Source organism: Coregonus lavaretus (genome assembly GCF_964263955.1).
Source record: "Coregonus lavaretus genome assembly, chromosome: 3".
NCBI lineage: Eukaryota > Metazoa > Chordata > Actinopteri > Salmoniformes > Salmonidae > Coregonus > Coregonus lavaretus.
Genome location: NC_139990.1, coordinates 71,420,885 through 71,442,568, shown reverse-complemented (window position 1 = coordinate 71,442,568; position 21,684 = coordinate 71,420,885). Strand labels below are relative to the sequence as shown.

The window sequence follows — 21,684 nt, the reverse complement described above, 5'->3', positions numbered from 1 at the left end:
TTCAGTCACGCTCAGTCCCCACCAGTCGCTGCCTTAGATCATTTATTTTCCAATAAGCACTTATTATATTCTTCTTTGCATCTCCTAACCGGATGGAAATTGATTATCCAAGCGCATGTCTGGACAGCCAATCAACACTTGATTTATGCTGACGGTTCCCTGACCAATCTTTGGGTTTATTTTTCTGCCTCTCAAGCGTTTTCGCTGTGTTAAATCTTCCGCAGGAGGAGAAAGTCATTACCAGTAGTCTCCGGTCCTTCACTGCCGTGGTTGCATTCCTCGGAAGAAGGGTGGGAGAAGGGAGTCGGGAGTCTCTGATTAACTCCCCACAAAGTGCCCTGCTCCCTGACCAAAATAAATACGGCCGCTGTCATTTTGTCAGCAACTGTCTTCGGAGAGCAATATTTGAAACACCCCATGATCCTTGCTGGCTTTTATATGGAGAATCCATCGTCATACCACAGGCATGAGCCATAAACATGTGGAGGCCTTTCAAAGACCAGGGGGGTGGAGGAGAAGGGAGGAGGAGAGGGTGCATTAGTGCTCACTGGGGCTCCATACTCCACATTATTGTCATCTGGTCGGTTCCAAGCAGGAAGAACGAGGGGGGGGACCGGGGCTTTTTTCTCCCACTCTTTGGCCCGACAAACTAGTCGTTTTACCGAACGGCCTCTCTAGACACATGTAGTCACATTACAACGTGGAAATCCCAGGCATTTTTTTCATTCATTTTTAACGGCGATGACCATATTAATTATTGCTTGATTTTCTGACATACGGCGATAACGTTTAGGGCCGTGTTAAGATTAAATCTGATACGTTAGATGATGAAACATCCATGGAACAACAGACTATTAGTGGGTTTAATCAAGATGATTTGTATGTCCCAAAGTAGCCCAACCAGGTGTCTGACTGTTAGTCTGTTTGTGACAGTGTGTATGTATGCAAGTGTGTGTGTGTACATGACAGTGTGCGTAGAGCGAACACTGTTCAGGAAAGCCTCCCTGGCTGAGGTTCTGCCTGGGAGGAAATGAGGCAGCATATGCTCAAACAGCAACAGCCCCATCAAATACAGACGTACACAAACAAACAAAGTGGCAGCACACTGGAGGGGGAGCAGAGCAGAAGGAAAACGTTTCAAGTCCCCTTCAACATGTTTCACAAATGGGAGAAATGTACTGTCACAGTGTGATATTGTCCATGACATGGTAAGGGCTGGAAAGCCAGGTTCTCTGCTGAGGGTTCATTGGAGGTTTTAGGGCTTTGATGGTTTGTCAGTGGTTTCTGTAGGTGCTTCAACAGACTCACATTGAGTTGATGAGTTCAAATGTAAGTAACCTTCTCCATGGCCCCTGTGAGGGCCCTGAAGGCCCCAGTGTGGCCCCTGCCCGGGCTGCAGCTCTGCCTACCAGACCTCCAGCTCTCTGACTGTGGCCCGCACACACTTTCATCTCCACATACAGACCACACATAGCATACCAACACACACACACACACGTATTAACGCACATGCAAACACACACACATGCAAGCACTATATGATAAAGCCAATCGGAATGACAGAGAATGTGCAGTGCACACAACACAGGATGACATTTTGGCATGATTGTAGTGGCGCACATTTTCGAGGGGAACATCAGTGTGCCTGCGTCCCCTTGAGTGTGCTGGCTGTAAGGAGAAGGGAGGAGAAGGGAAGGGGGCCGGCTGGGAACATCTGGGACACAGTTGTACTGGCTCAGCCACCAGAAGCCCCTCTACCTCCCCCCTCCCATTCTCTCCCCTCTTTCTCTCTCTCTCTTACTCCCCCCCCCTCTCTGTCTCCCTCTCTCTCTCTCTCTCTCTCTCTCCCCTCTTTCTCTCTCTCTCTCTTACTCCCCCTTCTCTCTGTGTCTCTCTCTCTCTCTCTGTCTCCTTCTCTCTCTCTCTCTCTCTCTCTCTCTCTCTCTCTCTCTCTCTCTCTCTCTCTCTCCCCTCTCTCTCTCTCTCTCTCTCCCCCCTGCCCTCCCTCCCTCACTCCATCCATCTCTGGCGGGCCTGGTCTTTATAGAGACATCACAGCTTTTAATTAGAGCCTGATGATTCACAGAGAGAGGCTGTGGCTTTTGACCCACTCATGTCCAGGAGCTTGGACCCAGGGAACAGACACACAGACACAACAAAGCAACAAGTACAGGCCTGCCAGATGCTGCTCAGTGTCTTTGTGTGTGTGTGTGCGAGCATACGTGTGTGTGTGTCAATGTTTGTGAACACAGACAAATACAGGGAAGGAGAAGCAGAGCACTTAAGTAGAGGCCCACTCATAAAGGTTGTACTCAACTCAACACACGAAAGCAATGTGCCATGGGCTCTGAGGAGACAGCAACAGTTTGGCCTGTCTGTAACTGTAATACGTGTTTTATTGCATGGCTGAGGTGAGGGGGTGGCTGCCGTTTTACAGGCTCCAAACCAAATGTGCTATTTTGTGTGTTTTTTCACATTGTTTGTAACTTATTTTGTACACAATGTTTCTGCAACCGTCTCTTATGACCGAAAAGAGCTTACCGGTACCCCCTGTATATAGCCTCGTTATTGTTATTTTATTGTGTTACTTTTTTTACTTTAGTTTATTTAGTAAATATTTTCTTAACTCTTATTTTCTTAAAACTAGATTGTTGGTTAAGGGCTTGTAAGTTGGCGTGTCACGGTAAGGTCTGCATCTGTTGTATTCGGAGCATGTGACAAATCAAATTTGATTAGATTTTATTTGAAATGTGATTGTGTGTATACAAAAGGGAAAAACTTGAGAAACCATAGATTCTTCTATGGCTCATCCAACCTCTCAGACTTCTATGTGAATTACTCAAAGGGGAGTTTGACCAATCCCAGGTGCCCTATGGTTGACGTTTTAAATCCCCTGTAAAGTGCACCTAGTTTGCTTCATTGGTGGCAGGCTTTGGGATCATAACCCCACCTCACTGGGCCTTGAGACTGGGTATTGAGCTTGAATGGGATCACGAGTCACTATGAGCAACCGTCATACCTCTCTGGAAGGATGTTGTTGCCTGAAATACACAACTCTCTCTCTTATTCGACCCTGAAACGGCCGTCAAAATGGAAATTGCACTGTAATCAAAGGAGGCCAAAGAACAAACCCATCAAATGTTTTCCATATGTCAAGACGTCAGGAAAGCCCCTGTTTGTGTTTGAGTGAGTGGGTATTGGAGGATTATTGACAGACAGGGATATGGCTGGTGCCTGGGTAGGAGAGGAGAGGAGACTACAGCAGCAGCCTATAGCTGGATGATACAGGATCTGTAGGATCTGTCAGCTTCACTCAGCTGTCTGCTTGACTGGCGCTTGACAGGCTTCTGATCGAGCGCAGGCCTTAGTGAGGATCAGGGACTACTGAGAACTGACTGCTCTGGGTCTCTAACGAAAACACACACACAACAGGAGCTCTGCTAGGACATCAAACAGACTGAGACCTCAAGGCTCAAATTAGACTTTGTCTAGTCGAAAATAACTCTTTTTACAAAATGGTTTGTTGTGTTTTCACGCTTTGTGAGTGCATTGTCGAAGGAGATGGGGTGAAAACCGTCCAGAGTTACCCCAATCCAAGAAGATAAAAACACAAAAACAAGGTTATATCCTTGAGTCCCTTGTCATCCGCTATAGTATGGGGATTGTGCCGTGATCCCCACAGCCCCTCTCTCTGGTTTAGCGTCTAAGCCCATCGGACTTAGCATGGCTCCCTCTTCGTTAGGGCCTAGTTCCTCTTTACGGGACAATTGTGCTCCTTGTCCAGACATGGGGGGGGATTTCCTCCACTCCGTTTTCCCAGAGGAGCAGGGGATGAAGGGACTTGGTGGAGAAATGAGGTATAAAGCAGTGAATCATGCCGGACAATTTCCTCCTAGATCCCTCCAAGCCCCCCAGGCCCCCAGAGGGGCTGTTGTAGGCCAGGGAGTCAGGGAGAGGAGAGCGCACACACATGCCCCAGACACCAGACAGACAGGCTGTGTGTGGCAGACTCTGGGTCGCCCCTTGGCGTCCTCACAATGCAGACATGATGTTCTATATGTACTGTATGTATGATGCACTGTTGACACAGCCTTGATATTTCAGTGTATGTGAGCCCCTCTGTCTGGAAGAGGATACACTCCATCGTGTGTGGGTGTGGGTGCATGCATGCTTGTGTGTGTTTGCACTATACATACAGTACCTGTGTATGCACTACACATACAGTACATATGGAATCATGTAGTAACCAAGAAAGTGTTAAACAAATCAAAATATATGTTATATTTGAGATTCTTCAAATAGCCACCCTTTGCCTTGATGACAGCTTTACACACTTGGCATTCTCTCAACCAGCTTCACCTGGAATGCTTTTCCAACAGTCTTGAAGGAGTTCCCACATATGCTTAGCACTTGTTGGCTGCTTTTCCTTCACTCTGCCGTCCGACTCATCCCAAACCATCTCAATTGGGTTGATGTCGGGGGATTTTGGAGGCCAGGTCATATGATGCAGCACTCCATCACTCTCCTTCTTGGTAAAATAGCCCTTACACAGCCTGGAGGTGCATTGGGTCATTGTCCTGTTGAAAAACAAATGATAGTCCCACTAAGCCCAAACCAGATGGGATGGCGTATCGCTGCAGAATGCTGTGGTAGCCGTGCTGGTTAAGTGTGCCTTGAATTCTAAATAAATCACAGACAGTGTCACCAGCAAAGCACCCCCAAACCATAACACTTCCTCCTCCATGCTTTACGGTGGAAACCACACATGCAGAGATCATCCGTTCACCCACACCGCGTCACACAAAGACACAGCGGTTGGAACCAGAAATCTACAATTTGGACTCCAGACCAAAGGATACATTTCCACCGGTCTAATGTCCATTGCTCGTGTTTCTTGGCACAAGCAGGTCTCTTCTTCTTATTGGAGTCCTTTAGTAGTGGTTTCTTTACAGCAATTCGACCATGAAGGCCTGATTCACACAGTCCCCTCTGAACAGTTGATGTTGAGATGTGTCTGACTTGAAGCATTTATTTGGGCTGCAATTTCTGAGGCTGGTAACTCTAATGAACTTATCCTCTGCAGCAGAAGTAACTCTGGGTCTTCCATTCCTGTGGCAGTCCTCATGAGAGCCAGTTTCATCATAGCGCTTGATGGTTTTTGTGACTGCACTTGAAGAAACGTTCAAAGTTCTTGAAATGTTCCGTATTGACTGACCTTCCTGTCTTAAAGTAATGATGGACTGTCGTTTCTCTTTGCTTATTTAAGCTGTTCTTGCCATAATATGGACTTGGCCTTTTACCAAATAGGGCTATCTTCTGTATTACCCCCCTACCTTGTCACAACACAACTGATTGGTTCAAACGCATTAAGAAAGAAAGAAATTCCACAAACTAACTTTTAAGAATGCACACCCGTTACTTGAAATGCATTCCAGGTGACTACCTCATGAAGCTGGTTGAGAGAATGCCAAGAGTGTGCAAAGCTGTCATCAAGGCGAAGGGTGGCTATTTGAATAATCTCAAATATAAAATATATTTGATTTGTTTAACACTTTTTTGGTTACTACATGATTCTATTTGTGTTATTTCATAGTTTTGATATCTTCACTATTATTCTACAATGTAAAAAAAATAGTAAAAAATAAATAAAAAACCCTTGAATGGGTACGTGTGTCCAAACTTTTGACTGGTAGTGTACATACTCAGCAGGACTCATGATAGTGTGAGTACAGTATATATTACACCATTTATGTGTGTGTGCATGTTAGGAAAGGTCTTCCAGACAGAACCGTGAGCGTTAGCAGAATAACCCTCCTCCTTGTGGCCCCACAAAAGGGTCCAGAGGTCCAGAGAACCCCCCTCCACCCAGAACACGTATTGCCTGCCCCCTCCCTGCTCTGCTCCCCACTTTGGGCCCCGGCCCACGACCCAGGCCCACTCAACACCCCCAGCAGACAGCAGGAAATGCATCTTCACCACCCTGAAATGAAAAACAAATGTTCCATCCAATAATTTGTTTAATCCTTGGTGTGAGGAGGTTACCTCCTTGGCAGGACTACGTATGTTTTTTCTCTCGGTGCTAGCGAGCGTGCTTTTAAAAGTGTACAGATAAGACTGGGAAGGTGGGGTTTTACGGAGGGAGAGAGTTGGGGTGCTCTGGAGTGGGAGTTCTTCATTCTCTTTAGTTAAAGGGTGCCAAGGCTGGTTTTAAAAGGCAAAGGCAGAGTGTGTAAAAATGTACTGCCAAGTCCTGTTTTTATTAGATTTTACTGTTTAATGGCATGGCGTAAGATAATGAATCACAGAGGCAATCAATGTACTTCTACTCCAAACAAAGGGAGAGTCAAGAATGCAACCAAGTCAGCACCACGTTTCCCTGTTTAAAATGGTTCATTTCATTAGGGAATTACCCTGCATCTAACAATTGATATGTAAATTGTGCGATGGAACGAAGATCAATGATTCTGTTTCTACCCCCCAAGGCACCTTTCTAAGGCATGCAAGAAATATTTACATAAAATTGATTCAATTAAATGAATGAGTGAGATCAAATAATATATTGTGATCTGATTATGGAAGACACCCCACAATGAAAGCATGAGAATGACAGCCCCACCCTCTCCTCTGCTATGTGACTGAAGTGGAACGTAATTGACATCTGCCCTATAATTCCAGCCAGGATGATAAATGTGTAATATTCCACCCATAGTCCCCTTGATCTTTTAATTGGATGCCCGGTCCCCTTTTATACCACCCCCTGGTTTGCAACAGCTATCCACAGCTCTCTAACATTCACACACACACCCGCTCGCACCAGCACACACACTAGCGGAGCCACACACACTGAGAAACACGCACACATACACACATGCATGCAAGCAAGCATGTACACACACACACACTCATAGTCATACACACAGATCCCCACCATTGGCCATGCTGGAGAAACAGTGGCGAGGGGGGCCCCCTTTGATAACGACAGAGCTTTTTATTTTGCTCGTCAGAAATGAAACACAACATTTAGCCATTCATTACAGTTAACTAAAGCAAATTATTCCTCCTTTTCCGAGGGTTCTGTAGGGCAGCAGCTCAATGTATTTAGGCCCAGATGTGTGTGTGATTCAGATAGCAGACCGCAGATGATGTTGTGCAGCTCTCTCTGAGTTTCAGACTTATCAGACACAGCAGCCTAGTCATCACGCCTGCACTCTGCGTGACCCTCTGACATTGCCGTGGTGACGCCATCCATAAAGTATAGCCAGAGTTGGTGAGCAACCGCCAATTTAACCTGGAGAGGGGTACCATTCAGGGGAGCAGAGTTGTGAGTGACTCTCCGGAGGTTGCCAATTTTGATTTCCAAAATTGGGGCCTGGTCTGCTGGCTTGACTATATTAAGGTAGTTAGCGGTGTGGCGTTAGCGGTTAGCCAAATATTGACCAAATATTTACAGGTAGCACTCTCATTAGCAAAGTATACCTGCTCAGAGTTGACAGATCAGAAACTGTTGACTGAAAGTTCACTGAATGTTTTCATCGTCAGACAGTGCCCTTCCCTCAACACTGGACCATTCCTCTATATCGGACCATTCCTGATACCGTTCCTGGGGAATGTTCCATTGTCTTTGTCACAGTCATTCAGCAGCTCGAAGGAGGAAAAAACCCAACTCCATATTACCCATCGGGCAGATTAATCACTGTGTCAGTCATGCATGTTTTGCCGGGGCTTCTCCTCGCTAAAGACGCTAATCTCTGAGTTGGGTTTTCGATTTGACTTATTGTCAGCGAAATGGAGCTTCAAAGGCGGGACCGGTGGACTAACCTGCTGCTTAATCTCCCGACAGAGCCTCCGCCGCATAGATGAGAAAATAATGACCCACCTAATCCCAACATTAGCTTTTTAAATCGGAATGCATATGTTTTAAATCATCCCTGCTAAGCAGGATTGGTGATTGTAAGCAGAGCACTGGGGGAAAGAGAATGAGAAAGAGAAGAGTGAGCGAGAGAGAGAGAAAGTACGATTCAGAGTAATCTTGTTAGGCTAAATGACGCTGTGCAGAGAGGCTCTTGTCATCCGGTTGGCAAGATGGACATGTTCTCATAAACGATTGTCCTCTCTGGACAGAGGCATTTTTTTCTTTCTCTTTTTTCGCTGGCACATCTCTGTGTATCTTTCCCAATTCCCAACTATTTCCCCTTTTTTCAAATTTCTCTCCATCTCTGTCTCTCTCTCCCTCTCTCCCCCTTCTCTCACCCTCTTTCCTACCTCTCTCTCGCCTACACTGTCACTCAAAAGCCCCCACTAAGTTCTTCATTTTCTTCATTATCATCCTCCTCCTCTTCCCCCTCTTCTCTATTACTCACTCTCTAAACTCTCTGTCACTTTCAGGTCATATCTTTTCATGTGAACATCTGTAGACCTTGGCTCACCATATGTCCTTACCATTTTACATATTAACACACACATACTGTCCATGGAGTGTATCTTCTTCCAGACAGAAGAGCTCATCGGTGTGAGTGAGAGGAGCTGGCTACAGATACATTCCCCTTCACGGAATTATAAATGTATGTGTGAGGAGGCCTTTAATGGCTGCTAATCCAATTTCTGCCACTGAAATCAAATCTCGCTGGCGCCAGTAGTCCCCTCCTTCCTTCACAAATAATGGCTTTCGCTTTGGCATGTTTATGAAGAAGATGAGCCTCCAAAAATTCCGGCTTTACCGTACTAAATCCACCAGAATCTTCTTCGGAATAGTTTTGATCCCCTATCCTCAACTCCCCTTCTCTTAAGAAACATATTAATTGATGGTCTCGGGACGGTGGCGGCGTTTACTGGCGGGATGAGGTAACAAAAGGAGTGGAGAGGGTTCACTTCAGAGGAGGAACCCATTTACCGTTCGTCTTAATGCCTTCTCGAGGTTGGGCCCATCGATTTCCTCCAACCGCAAGCGGAGCGGATAAGATTAGGCCTTCGATTGGTGCGCTGCCTGCTGGAGCCTGAGCACTGGGTGGATGAAGTCACTTGGCCATGCCGCCAGTCAGTCAGTACACACACACACACACACACACACACACACACACACACACACAGTGGTCATGGCCTCAGTGATTATAGATTTGCATGCAGGTACACACTCCCACAGTGGCAGCCACCAGGTCCGTATCGAAATAATCATCCTTGTTCTTTTCTCTCTCTATCGAGGTCTGTTTTTGTCAATGTCCTCATTGAACTGAGCCCATTCTTGGCAACGGGAAGAACACAACATTAACCTAATTATGGAAAAATTTAACATTATTTATTCCATAATTCAAACACTCACTCATCGTAAGGGATATATTTTCTCCGGTTTATTTGGTTCTCCAAAAGAAAGATATTGGATGAAGGGAGTTTTGGCTCCATTTTTCTCCCCTGTGTAAAATGCTATTGAATGATTACCTGTGATTCAATTAGACAAGTTGAATGGACCGCAACTCAGAGTGCCGTGGGCATATCTCCTGAGAGATAGCATAGTGTTATTGTTACTATACAATAGACCTACAGCACAGCATTCCTGTTGGGATATCTAGCTATGTCTCAACCACAGAGAGAGAGAGAGAGAGAGAGAGAGAGAGAGAGAGAGAGAGAGAGAGAGAGAGAGAGAGAGAGAGAGAGAGAGAGAGAGAGAGAGAGAGAGAGAGAGAGAGAGAGAGAGAGAGAGAGAGAGAGAGAGAGAGAGAGAGAGAGAGAGAGAGAGAGAGAGAGAGAGAGAGAGAGAGAGAGAGAGAGAAATATGGATCTCAACCGGACTGGTCCTGGAATGTCCCGGTCAGCAGAGGTCAGGGTGAAACTCCCACCCCAGTGCATGTAGGGAAGTCTAATCTGCCTCTGCCAGGTGCTTTGGCAGCTGATAAGATTGTATGTGACATTAGAGGGTCCAAGAGACATTTCTCAAAGACCTTGAGCTGATATGGAAGAGCGTACACACCCACCTACTTTTAGACAAACACACACAAAACAGGCTTGGAGCGCACTCCAGGGCTTTCTTCAGGTAGCAAGCACTTTACCAGAACCAGACTCAGAAACCTGGCTCCTGCAGTGAGACCAAGATTGGGCTTACTCAAACACAGGCACAAATACAGTCGTGGTCAAAAGTTTTGAGAATGACACAAGTATTGGTCTTCACAAAGTTTGCTGCTTCAGTGTTTTTAGATATTTTTGTCAGATGTTACTATGGTATACTGAAGTATAATTACAAGCATTCCATAAGTGTCAAAAGCTTTTATTGACAATTACATTAAGTTTATGCAAAGAGTCAATATTTGCAGTGTTGACCCTTCTTTTTCAAGACCTCTACAATCCGCCCTGCATGCTGTCAATTAACTTCTGGGCCACATCCTGACTGATGGCAGCCATTCTTGCATAATCAATGCTTGGAGTTTGTCCGAATTTGTGGGTTTTTGTTTGTCCACCCGCCTCTTGAGGATTGACCACAAGTTCTCAATGGGATTAAGGTCTGGGGAGTTTCCTGGCCATGGACCCAAAATGTCGATGTTTTGTTCCCCGAGCCACTTAGTTATCACTTTTGCATTATGGCAAGGTGCTCCATCATGCTGGAAAAGGCCTTGTTCGTCACCAAACTGTTCTTGGATGGTTGGGAGAAGTTGCTCTCGGAGGATGTGTTGGTACCATTCTTTATTCATGGCTGTGTTCTTAGGCAAAATTGTGAGTGAGCCCACTCCCTTGGCTGAGAAGCAACCCCACACATGAATGGTCTCAGGATGCTTTACTGTTGGCATGACACAGGACTGATGGTAGCGCTCACCTTGTCTTTTCCGGACAAGCTTTTTTCCCAAACAATCGGAAAGGGGATTCATCAGAGAAAATGACTTTACCCCAGTCCTCAGCAGTCCAATCCCTGTACCTTTTGCAGAATATCAGTCTGTCCCTGATGTTTTTCCTGGAGAGAAGTGGCTTCCTCGCTGCCCTTCTTGACACCAGACCATCCTCCAAAAGTCTTCGCCTCACTGTGCGTGCAGATGCACTCACACCTGCCTGCTGCCATTCCTGAGCAAGCTCTGCACTGGTGGTGCCCCGATCCTGCAGCTGAATCAACTTTAGGAGATGGTCCTGGCGCTTGCTGGACTTTCTTGGGCGCCCTGGCGCCTTCTTCACAACAATTGAACCTCTCTCCTTGAAGTTCTTGATGATTCGATAAATGGTTGATTTAGGTGCAATCTTACTAGCAGCAATATCCATGCCTGTGAAGCCCTTTTTGTGCAAAGCAATGATGACGGCACGTGTTTCCTTGCAGGTAACCATGGTTAACAGAGGAAGAACAATGATTTCAAGCACCACCCTCCTTTTAAAACTTCTAGTCTGTTATTCTAACTCAATCAGCATGACAGAGTGATCTCCAGCCTTGTCCTCGTCAACACTCTCACATGTGTTAACGAGAGAATCACTGACATGATGTCAGCTGGTCCTTTTGTGGCAGGGCTGAAATGCAGTGGAAATGTTTTTTGGGGATTAAGTTCATTTTCATGGCAAAGAGGGACTTTGCAATTAATTGCAATTCATCTGATCACTCTTCATAACATTCTGGAGGATATGCAAATTGCCATCATAAAAACTGAGGCAGCAGACTTTGTGAAAATTAATATTTGTGTCATTCTCAAAACTTTTGACCACGACTGTACTCATGTACACACACACCATGTCTATAATACACACACAGTGGTAATGGTGGGGTCATCCTCTGCCACCACAACAGCTTCTGATTCAAAACTACAAAACATTTTGAATTGCTTATAAATGTTTCGTTTTTTTGTTCAATTTACTCTATGAACCCATCCATATGCAAAGCTTTAGTTGGCAGATTTTATCTACAAAAAAAAAACCAACATTATGCAATTAAGGATTGCAGAAGTGATGCGAAATGTGGCCAAAACTGAAAAGAAAATTGGAGAAAATATAGTAAAATTATTTTCTGAAATGAAAGCCATTCTTCAATTTTGGCAGCAAGTTTTAATTCTGGGTCAGTGTGGGGTAAAACAAAAATAGGAAAAAATGATTTGATTATTTCTGTTCCTTCCAAGACAAATGATCTGTTCTCGCTCAAAGATTTATGAATTTGTTCCTTGTTTGGAAAGTAATCGAGTTGACTTCTTAATCATCTTTTTCCTGCTAAATTAAACATTTTTTTTTTCTTCTAGGAACTCTGGGTTGCATATACTCATCTTAAGTGATTACATTGGTTGTAAATATGATATCATAACGGCCTTGTGTATTCATTCTGTGTTACGCCCTTGGAAATGCTCAATGTGAAAGAGACAGACCCTGATATGATGTGCCATCTCACAAGCCTTATATCAGATCCAAAGAGGGGAAGATCTAAGTTCTCTTGGTATTGGTTGCCCTCTAGCTGTCAGGCTAGAGAACTCTGGTTATGAAATATAACCCTGCGTAGTCCATGCTCTCATGGACACAGTGGTCAAACAGAAACAGAAAAGATCATCAGCTCACTTGGACAGCTCTGATGATAATCCAGTTGTTTGGTTTTCACAGTTCACATTGTCCTGGAATAAATGAGATATTTTGAGATATGAGAAGTATAATAATGACCTCAGACCTGGGACAAATACATAATATGTCAAGGTAATACTTTGAGGGGTGCTCGATTTAGTTTGGACTTTTGGACTATTCCTTCTTTTTTTATCCATTGGTTACATTGTACTGGGGCAAACCAAATGAAGCACAGCTCAAGCTTTTGAATGTGTTTGACTAAGTGTGTGTATTTGACCCAGGTCTGGAGGCAGCCTTGACTTACTTACACAACTTACTTACATCTTATGAGATGAGCAGTACTGTGATATAGAATCATGGTCTATATAATGTCATGGAGATGTGTAATCCCTTGTTTTTCCAAGAACATGCTTGAATCATGTTTGTGTGTGTTGTAAGAGAAGTGTTATGTAGTTCACAAACATCTTAAAGCCGTGTGGATCATATCCGTCCTGTGTTCTTGACTATCCAGGAAAGCTATACTGTAGGTCTTAAAGTGAGATCTCACACATTTATTTGCACTACACGCAAACTCGCACTACACGCAAACAGCCTATTTATTTATAAGACAGGATATTGTTCTAATGGCTCCAAGGAATGGCCCACATGGACCTAGCCCAGCTACGGAGGCCTTTTTAATACAGCAATGTGTGCTTTATTGTCATCGAATGTAATTTGTCTTGAGTTGATTGTATTGAAGGCCGTGTTTATGAAGTGACCTCTTTAAATGGCAATTAGGAAAATAAACCTATGGTCCAGATTGAATTGAGTGTTAATGCGTGCACTAACAGTCGTAACTATACTGTAACTCACCCAAAGCATCTAAAGCGACATTTACTAAACAAGCATAGCAACTTTGCTGTTCATGTTTTTCAATTGGAAGTCATGGAAAGTTTAGAGCAAGATGTATGTTTTCCCCATGAGATGTGATTTTAAAGACTTTATGCTCTGAAGAGGGGATTCTTTTTCACCCTCGGAATGGCCGATGTGACCAAAAAATAGCAAGCTAGATTGAATTAATTGCAGGAAATGGCTCTGAAATGTCGAAGTGAAATTGTTTGATACAGTGGGGAGAACAAGTATTTGATACACTGCCGATTTTGCAGGTTTTCCTACTTACAAAGCATGTAGAGGTCTGTAATTTCTATCATAGGTACACTTCAACTGTGAGAGACGGAATCTAAAACAAAAATCCAGAAAATCACATTGTATGATTTTTAAGTAATTAATTTGCATTTTATTGCATGACATAAGTATTTGATACATCAGAAAAGCAGAACGTAATATTTGGTACAGAAACCTTTGTTTGCAATTACAGAGATCATACGTTTCCTGTAGGTCTTGACCAGGTTTGCACACACTGCAGCAGGGATTTTGGCCCACTCCTCCATACAGACCTTCTCCAGATCCTTCAGGTTTCGGGGCTGTCGCTGGGCAATACGGACTTTCAGCTCCCTCCAAAGATTTTCTATTGGGTTCAGGTCTGGAGACTGGCTAGGCCACTCTAGGACCTTGAGATGCTTCTTACGGAGCCACTCCTTAGTTGCCCTAGCTTTGTGTTTCGGGTCGTTGTCATGCTTGAAGACCCAACCACGACCCATCTTCAATGCTCTTACTGAGGGAAGGAGGTTGTTGGCCAAGATCTCGCGATACATGGCCCCATCCATCCTCCCCTCAATACGGTGCAGTTGTCCTGTCCCCTTTGCAGAAAAGCATCCCCAAAAAATGATGTTTCCACCTCCATGCTTCACGGTTGGGATGGTGTTCTTGGGGTTGTACTCATCCTTCTTCTTCCTCCAAACAAGGCGAGTGGAGTTTAGACCAAAAAGCTCTATTTTCGTCTCATCAGACCACATGACCTTCTCCCATTCCTCCTCTGGATCATCCAGATGGTCATTGGCAAACTTCAGACGGGCCTGGACATGCGCTGGCTTGAGCAGGGGGACCTTGCGTGCGCTGCAGGATTTTAATCCATGACGGCGTAGTGTGTTACTAATGGTTTTCTTTGAGACTGTGGTCCCAGCTCTCTTCAGGTCATTGACCAGGTCCTGCCGTGTAGTTCTGGGCTGATCCCTCACCTTCCTCATGAGCATTGATGTCCCACGAGGTGAGATCTTGCATGGAGCCCCAGACCGAGGGTGATTGACCGTCATCTTGAACTTCTTCCATTTTCTAATAATTGCGCCAACAGTTGTTGCCTTCTCACCAAGCTGCTTGCCTATTGTCCTGTAGCCCATCCCAGCCTTGTGCAGGTCTACAATTGTATCCCTGATGTCCTTACACAGCTCTCTGGTCTTGGCCATTGTGGAGAGGTTGGAGTCTGTTTGATTGAGTGTGTGGACAGGTGTCTTTTATACAGGTAACGAGTTCAAACAGGTGCAGTTAATACAGGTAATGAGTGGAGAACAGGAGGGCTTCTTAAAGAAAAACTAACAGGTCTGTGAGAGCCGGAATTCTTACTGGTTGGTAGGTGATCAAATACTTATGTCATGCAATATAATGCAAATTAATTACTTAAAAATCATACAATGTGATTTTCTGGATTTTTGTTTTCGATTCCGTCTCTCACAGTTGAAGTGTACCTATGATAAAAATTACAGACCTCTACATGCTTTGTAAGTAGGAAAACCTGCAAAATCGGCAGTGTATCAAATACTTGTTCTCCCCACTGTATATGTGCAACTGTAACATTGCTCTCGTTAAAATATATTTTTTTATATCTCGTTTCCTCAAGCGTGTCTCTATTGATAGGAAATAATATTTTCTAATATATTTTACAGTGTGGTGCTGAGATGTTCAATTGAACCAGACTTTTTTTGGGCGGCTTTAAATGGCCGGCGTTTGGCCAGGCCATATAAGAAGGCAATTAGAGGTACAGTGGGGAAAAAAAGTATTTAGTCAGCCACCAATTGTGCAAGTTCTCCCACTTAAAAAGATGAGAGAGGCCTGTAATTTTCATCATAGGTACATGTCAACTATGACAGACAAAATGAGAAAAAAAATTCCAGAAAATCACATTGTAGGATTTTTAATGAATTTATTTGCAAATTATGGTGGAAAATAAGTATTTGGTCAATAACAAAAGTTTCTCAATACTTTGTTATATACCCTTTGTTGGCAATGACACAGGTCAAACGTTTTCTGTAAGTCTTCACAAGGTTTTCACACACTGTTGCTGGTATTTTGGCCCATTCCTCCATGCAGATCTCCTCTAGAGCAGTGATGTTTTGGGGCTGTCGCTGGGCAACACAGACTTTCAACTCCCTCCAAAGATTTTCTATGGGGTTGAGATCTGGAGACTGGCTAGGCCACTCCAGGACCTTGAAATGATTCTCACGAAGCCACTCCTTCGTTGCCCGGGCGGTGTGTTTGGGATCATTGTCATGCTGAAAGACCCAGCCACGTTTCATCTTCAATGCCCTTGCTGATGGAAGGAGGTTTTCACTCAAAATCTCACGATACATGGCCCCATTCATTCTTTCCTTTACACGGATCAGTCGTCCTGGTCCCTTTGCAGAAAAACAGCCCCAAAGCATGATGTTTCCACCCTCATGCTTCACAGTAGGCATGGTGTTCTTTGGATGCAACTCAGCATTCTTTGTCCTCCAAACACGACGAGTTGAGTTTTTACCAAAAAGTTCTATTTTGGTTTCATCTGACCATATGACATTCTCCCAATCCTCTTCTGGATCATCCAAATGCACTCTAGCAAACTTCAGACGGGCCTGGACATGTACTGGCTTAAGCAGGGGGACACGTCTGGCACTGCAGGATTTGAGTCCCTGGCGGCGTAGTGTGTTACTGATGGTAGGCTTTGTTACTTTGGTCCCAGCTCTCTGCAGGTCATTCACTAGGTCCCCCCGTGTGGTTCTGGGATTTTTGCTCACCGTTCTTGTGATCATTTTGACCCCACGGGGTGAGATCTTGCGTGGAGCCCCAGATCGAGGGAGATTATCAGTGGTCTTGTATGTCTTCCATTTCCTAATAATTGCTCCCACAGTTGATTTCTTCAAACCAAGCTGCTTACCTATTGCAGATTCAGTCTTCCCAGCCTGGTGCAGGTCTACAATTTTGTTTCTGGTGTCCTTTGACAGCTCTTTGGTCTTGGCCATAGTGGAGTTTGGAGTGTGACTGTTTGAGGTTGTGGACAGGTGTCTTTTATACTGATAACAAGTTCAAACAGGTGCCATTAATACAGGTAACGAGTGGAGGACAGAGGAGCCTCTTAAAGAAGAAGTTACAGGTCTGTGAGAGCCAGAAATCTTGCTTGTTTGTAGGTGACCAAATACTTATTTTCCACCATAATTTGCAAATAAATTCATTAAAAATCCTACAATGTGATTTTCTGGATTTTTTTCTCTCAATTTGTCTGTCATAGTTGACATGTACCTATGATGAAAATTACAGGCCTCTCATATTTTTAAGTGGGAGAACTTGCACAATTGGTGGCTGACTAAATACTTTTTACCCCCACTGTAATTCTGCCACATATTACACACTTTAGCCTTATTTTCCTTAGTGAAATGGCATGAACAAGTGCAATAATAGGACACGGAGCCAGGTTTTGAAAACCTACCGTTGAGACATCCATTTATGTAGCATTTTTCTGTATTTTCCCCCCTCGGCGAACCATAGCATGCCTTGCTGTGCCAGATCAGGATCCAGATAGCATCTCATCATCCACGCCTGACTCTAGTTTCTCCCCCATCAGATTTTATTTTTCTTCAGATCAGTTACCCACTCAAAACCAGCAGAGCTATGCCACTGCGCAGAGGGGTTGGCAGCAGGATTTTGCCCCCACCACCCAAAGCCAACCTAAAGGATTTTGCCCCCATCAGTTCTCTCTCTCTCTCTCTCTCTCTCTCTCTCTCTCTCTCTCTCTCTCTCTCTCTCTCTCTCTCTCTCTCTCTCTCTCACACTCACACTCACACTCACACGCACACACACACACTTCGTTATATTATTTGTGTCTTTTGGCAGCCAAACTGTTGCCTTTTGGTTCAGTAGCCTCTGTCATAGCGAACCAGGGTTACCGAGGTACCGCCACACACGGTTCCATTAGCACAGATTCCCAACATGCTTTGCCCACACCAATGACACCTGGGATACATTAAGATACATTAACCCTGGGCATGCAATTTCCCCTTCTCTCCCCTCTGTGTACCCTAGCAGAGTGAGTGGAAGTGATCGAGAGAGAGAGAGAGAGTGATGGGGCTGAATAAAGGTTGGCTTTGGGTGGTGGTGGTGGTAGGGGCAAAATCCTGCTGCCAACCCCTCTGCCCAGTGGCATAGCGCTGCTGGTTTTGAGTGGGTAAGGAGGGGACCAAGATATATGGTATATACAGTTGAACTCGGAAGTTTACATACACTTAGGTTGGAGTCATTAAAACGTGTTTTTCAACCACTCCACAAATGTCTTGTCAACAAACTATAGTTTTGGCAAGTCGGTTAGGACATCTACTTTGTGCATGACACAAGTAATTTTTCCAACAATTGTTTACAGACAGATTATTTCACTTATAATTCACTGTATCACAATTCCAGTGGGTCAGAAGTTTACATACACTAAGTTGACTGTGCCTTTAAACAGCTTGGAAAATTCCAGAAAACGATGTTATGGCTTTAGAAGCTTCTGATAGGCTAATTGACATCATTTGAGTCAATTGGAGGTGTACCTGTGGATGTATTTCAAGGCCTACCTTCAAACTCAGTGCCTCTTTGCTTGACATCATGGGAAAATCAAAAGAAATCAGCCAAGACCTCAGAAAAAAATTGTAGACATCCACAAGTCCGGTTCATCCTTGGGAACAATTTCCAAACGCCTGAAGGTACCACGTTCATCTGTACAAACAATAGTACACAAGTATAAACACCATGGGACCACACAGCCATCATACCGCTCAGGAAGGAGACACGTTCTGTCTCTTAGAGATTAACCTACTTTGGTGCGAAAAGTGCAAATCAATCCCAGAACAACAGCAAAGGACCTTGTGAAGATGCTGGAGGAAACAGGTACAAAAGTATCTATATCCACAGTAAAACGAGTCCTATATCGTCATAACCTGAAAGGCCGCTCAGCAAGGAAGAAGCCACTGCTCCAAAACTTCCATAAAAAAGCCAGACTACGGTTTGCAACTGCACATGTGGACAAAGATCGTACTTTTTTGAGAAATGTCCTCAGTTCTGATGAAACAAAAATAGAACTGTTTGGCCATAATGACCATTGTTACAGTGGGGGAAAAAAGTATTTAGTCAGCCACCAATTGTGCAAGTTCTCCCACTTAAAAAGATGAGAGAGGCCTGTAATTTTCATCATAGGTACACGTCAACTATGACAGACAAATTGAGAAAAAGAAATCCAGAAAATCACATTGTAGGATTTTTTTATGAATTTATTTGCAAATTATGGTGGAAAATAAGTATTTGGTCACCTACAAACAAGCAAGATTTCTGGCTCTCACAGAGCTGTAACTTCTTCTTTAAGAGGCTCCACTGTCCTCCACTCGTTACCTGTATTAATGGCACCTGTTTGAACTTGTTATCAGTATAAAAGACACCTGTCCACAACCTCAAACAGTCACACTCCAAACTCCACTATGGCCAAGACCAAAGAGCTGTCAAAGGACACCAGAAACAAAATTGTAGACCTGCACCAGGCTGGGAAGACTGAATCTGCAATAGGTAAGCAGCTTGGTTTGAAGAAATCAACTGTGGGAGCAATTATTAGGAAATGGAAGACATACAAGACCACTGATAATCTCCCTCGATCTGGGGCTCCACGCAAGATCTCACCCCGTGGGGTCAAAATGATCACAAGAACGGTGAGCAAAAATCCCAGAACCACACGGGGGGACCTAGTGAATGACCTGCAGAGAGCTGGGACCAAAGTAACAAAGCCTACCATCAGTAACACACTACGCCGCCAGGGACTCAAATCCTGCAGTGCCAGACGTGTCCCCCTGCTTAAGCCAGTACATGTCCAGGCCCGTCTGAAGTTTGCTAGAGTGCATTTGGATGATCCAGAAGAGGATTGGGAGAATGTCATATGGTCAGATGAAACCAAAATATAACTTTTTGGTAAAAACTCAACTCGTCGTGTTTGGAGGACAAAGAATGCTGAGTTGCATCCAAAGAACACCATGCCTACTGTGAAGCATGGGGGTGGAAACATCATGCTTTGGGGCTGTTTTTCTGCAACGGGACCAGGACGACTGATCCGTGTAAAGGAAAGAATGAATGGGGCCATGTATCGTGAGATTTTGAGTGAAAACCTCCTTCCATCAGCAAGGGCATTGAAGATGAAACGTGGCTGGGTCTTTTAGCATGACAATGATCCCAACACACCGCCCGGGCAACGAAGGAGTGGCTTCGTAAGAAGCATTTCAAGGTCCTGGAGTGGCCTAGTCAGTGTCCAGATCTCAACCCCATAGAAAATCTTTGGTGGGAGTTGAAAGTCTGTGTTGCCCAGAGACAGCCCCAAAACATCACTGCTCTAGAGGAGATCTGCATGGAGGAATGGGCCAAAATACCAGCAACAGTGTGTGAAAACCTTGTGAAGACTTACAGAAAACGTTTGACCTGTGTCATTGCCAACAAAGGGTATATAACAAAGTATTGAGAAACTTTTGTTATTGACCAAATACTTATTTTCCACCATAATTTGCAAATAAATTCATTAAAAATCCTACAATGTGATTTTCTGGAGAAAAAAAATCTCATTTTGTCTGTCATAGTTGACGTGTACCTATGATGAAAATTACAGGCCTCTCTCATCTTTTTAAGTGGGAGAACTTGCACAATTTGTGGCTGACTAAATACTTTTTTCCCCCACTGTATGTTTAGAGGAAAAAAGGGGGACTTGCAAGCCGAAGAATACCATCCCAACTGGGAAGCACGGGGTTGGCAGCTTCATGCTGTGGGGGTGCTTTGCTGCAGGAGGGACTGGTGCACTTCACAAAATAGATGGCATCATGAGGAAGGAAAATTATGTGGATATATTGAAGCAACATCTCAAGACAGCAGAGCTATGCCATCGTCAGGAAGTTAAAGCTTGGTCGCAAATGGGTCTTCCAAATGTACAATGATCCCAAGCATACTTCCAAAGTTGTGGCAAAATGGCTTAAGGATAACAAAGTCAAGGTATTGTAGTGGCCATCACAAAGCCCTTACCTGAATCCTCTAGGAAATTTGTGGGCAGAACTGAAAAAGCGGGTGCGAGCATGGAGGCCTACAAACCTGACTCAGTTACACCAGCTCTGTCAGGAGGAATGAGCCAAAATTCACCCAACTCATTGTGGGAAGCTTGTGGAAGGCTACCTGAAACATTTGACCCAAGTTAAACAATTTGAAGGCAATGCTACCAAATACTAATTGAGTGTATGTAAACTTCTGACCCACTGGGAATGTGATGAAAGATATAAAAGCTGAAATAAATCATTTTCTCTACTATTATTCTGACATTTCACATTCTTAAAGTAAAGTGGTGATCCTAACTGACCTAAGACAGTGAATTTTTACTAGAGTTAAATGTCAGGAATTGTTAAAAACTGAGTTTAAATGTATTTGGCTAAGGTGTATGTTAACTTCTGACTTCAACTGTATGCATTAGCTGGTTTTAGAGAGACACCAAAGGGATGGAATAAATGTTCATTTTTTACATTGATGCACTGCTTTTCTAATAGGCTCTCTTCTCCTTCTTGTCTTTCTGCTTCAGGAGGATCAGGGAAGCACCGACCCAAAGAACCAAAGAAGAAGTCTAACAAGCAGAGGCTCCGGTTCCAGGCCCAGAACCAGCACAGTGACCACCTGGCCTCCATGCGCTCCAGCCAGTAGAGGACTGAGTCGTCCCCCCCCCCACCCCCACCCCATTGGAACCTAAACAACACAAAGCTGCTAGCTGCTGCTCCACACACCTCCACCCTCCACTCCCCCCCCCCCCCACCCCCCAGCACACAGTCACACTACACCCTATTACTGTCCCTACACATGTCTATGGTTGTAGTAAAGTACACATATGCCCTCTGTCCCTGTCTCCCTCTGCCTTCTGCTGCTTCCCTCGTACCGTAGAGTACCGCATCATAGTGTACCGCTGACAGATCAGCTCCCCCCTTAAACCCCACTGTGACATCATAGAACTCATAGAAACAC

The 21,684-nt window shown here is 44.4% G+C and overlaps 1 protein-coding gene across 4 annotated transcripts in view; it reads left to right on the top strand.

Moving 5' to 3' along the window:
* The window catches only part of LOC311114035 (R-spondin-2-like), a gene marked incomplete at both ends in the record, with an annotated part of 92,930 nt that extends 71,561 nt beyond the window's left edge, over positions 1-21,369 (top strand). For 2 of the 4 annotated variants that reach the window (XM_084157150.1, XM_084157147.1), the window contains one exon: positions 21,251-21,369. In XM_084157150.1, coding sequence (XP_084013276.1) covers positions 21,251-21,369 — 119 coding nt within the window. The remainder of the gene's footprint in view (positions 1-21,250) is intronic. The other 2 variants (XM_084157149.1, XM_084157148.1) reach the window with 2 other exon arrangements.
* Between the last annotated feature and the right edge of the window lie 315 nt (positions 21,370-21,684).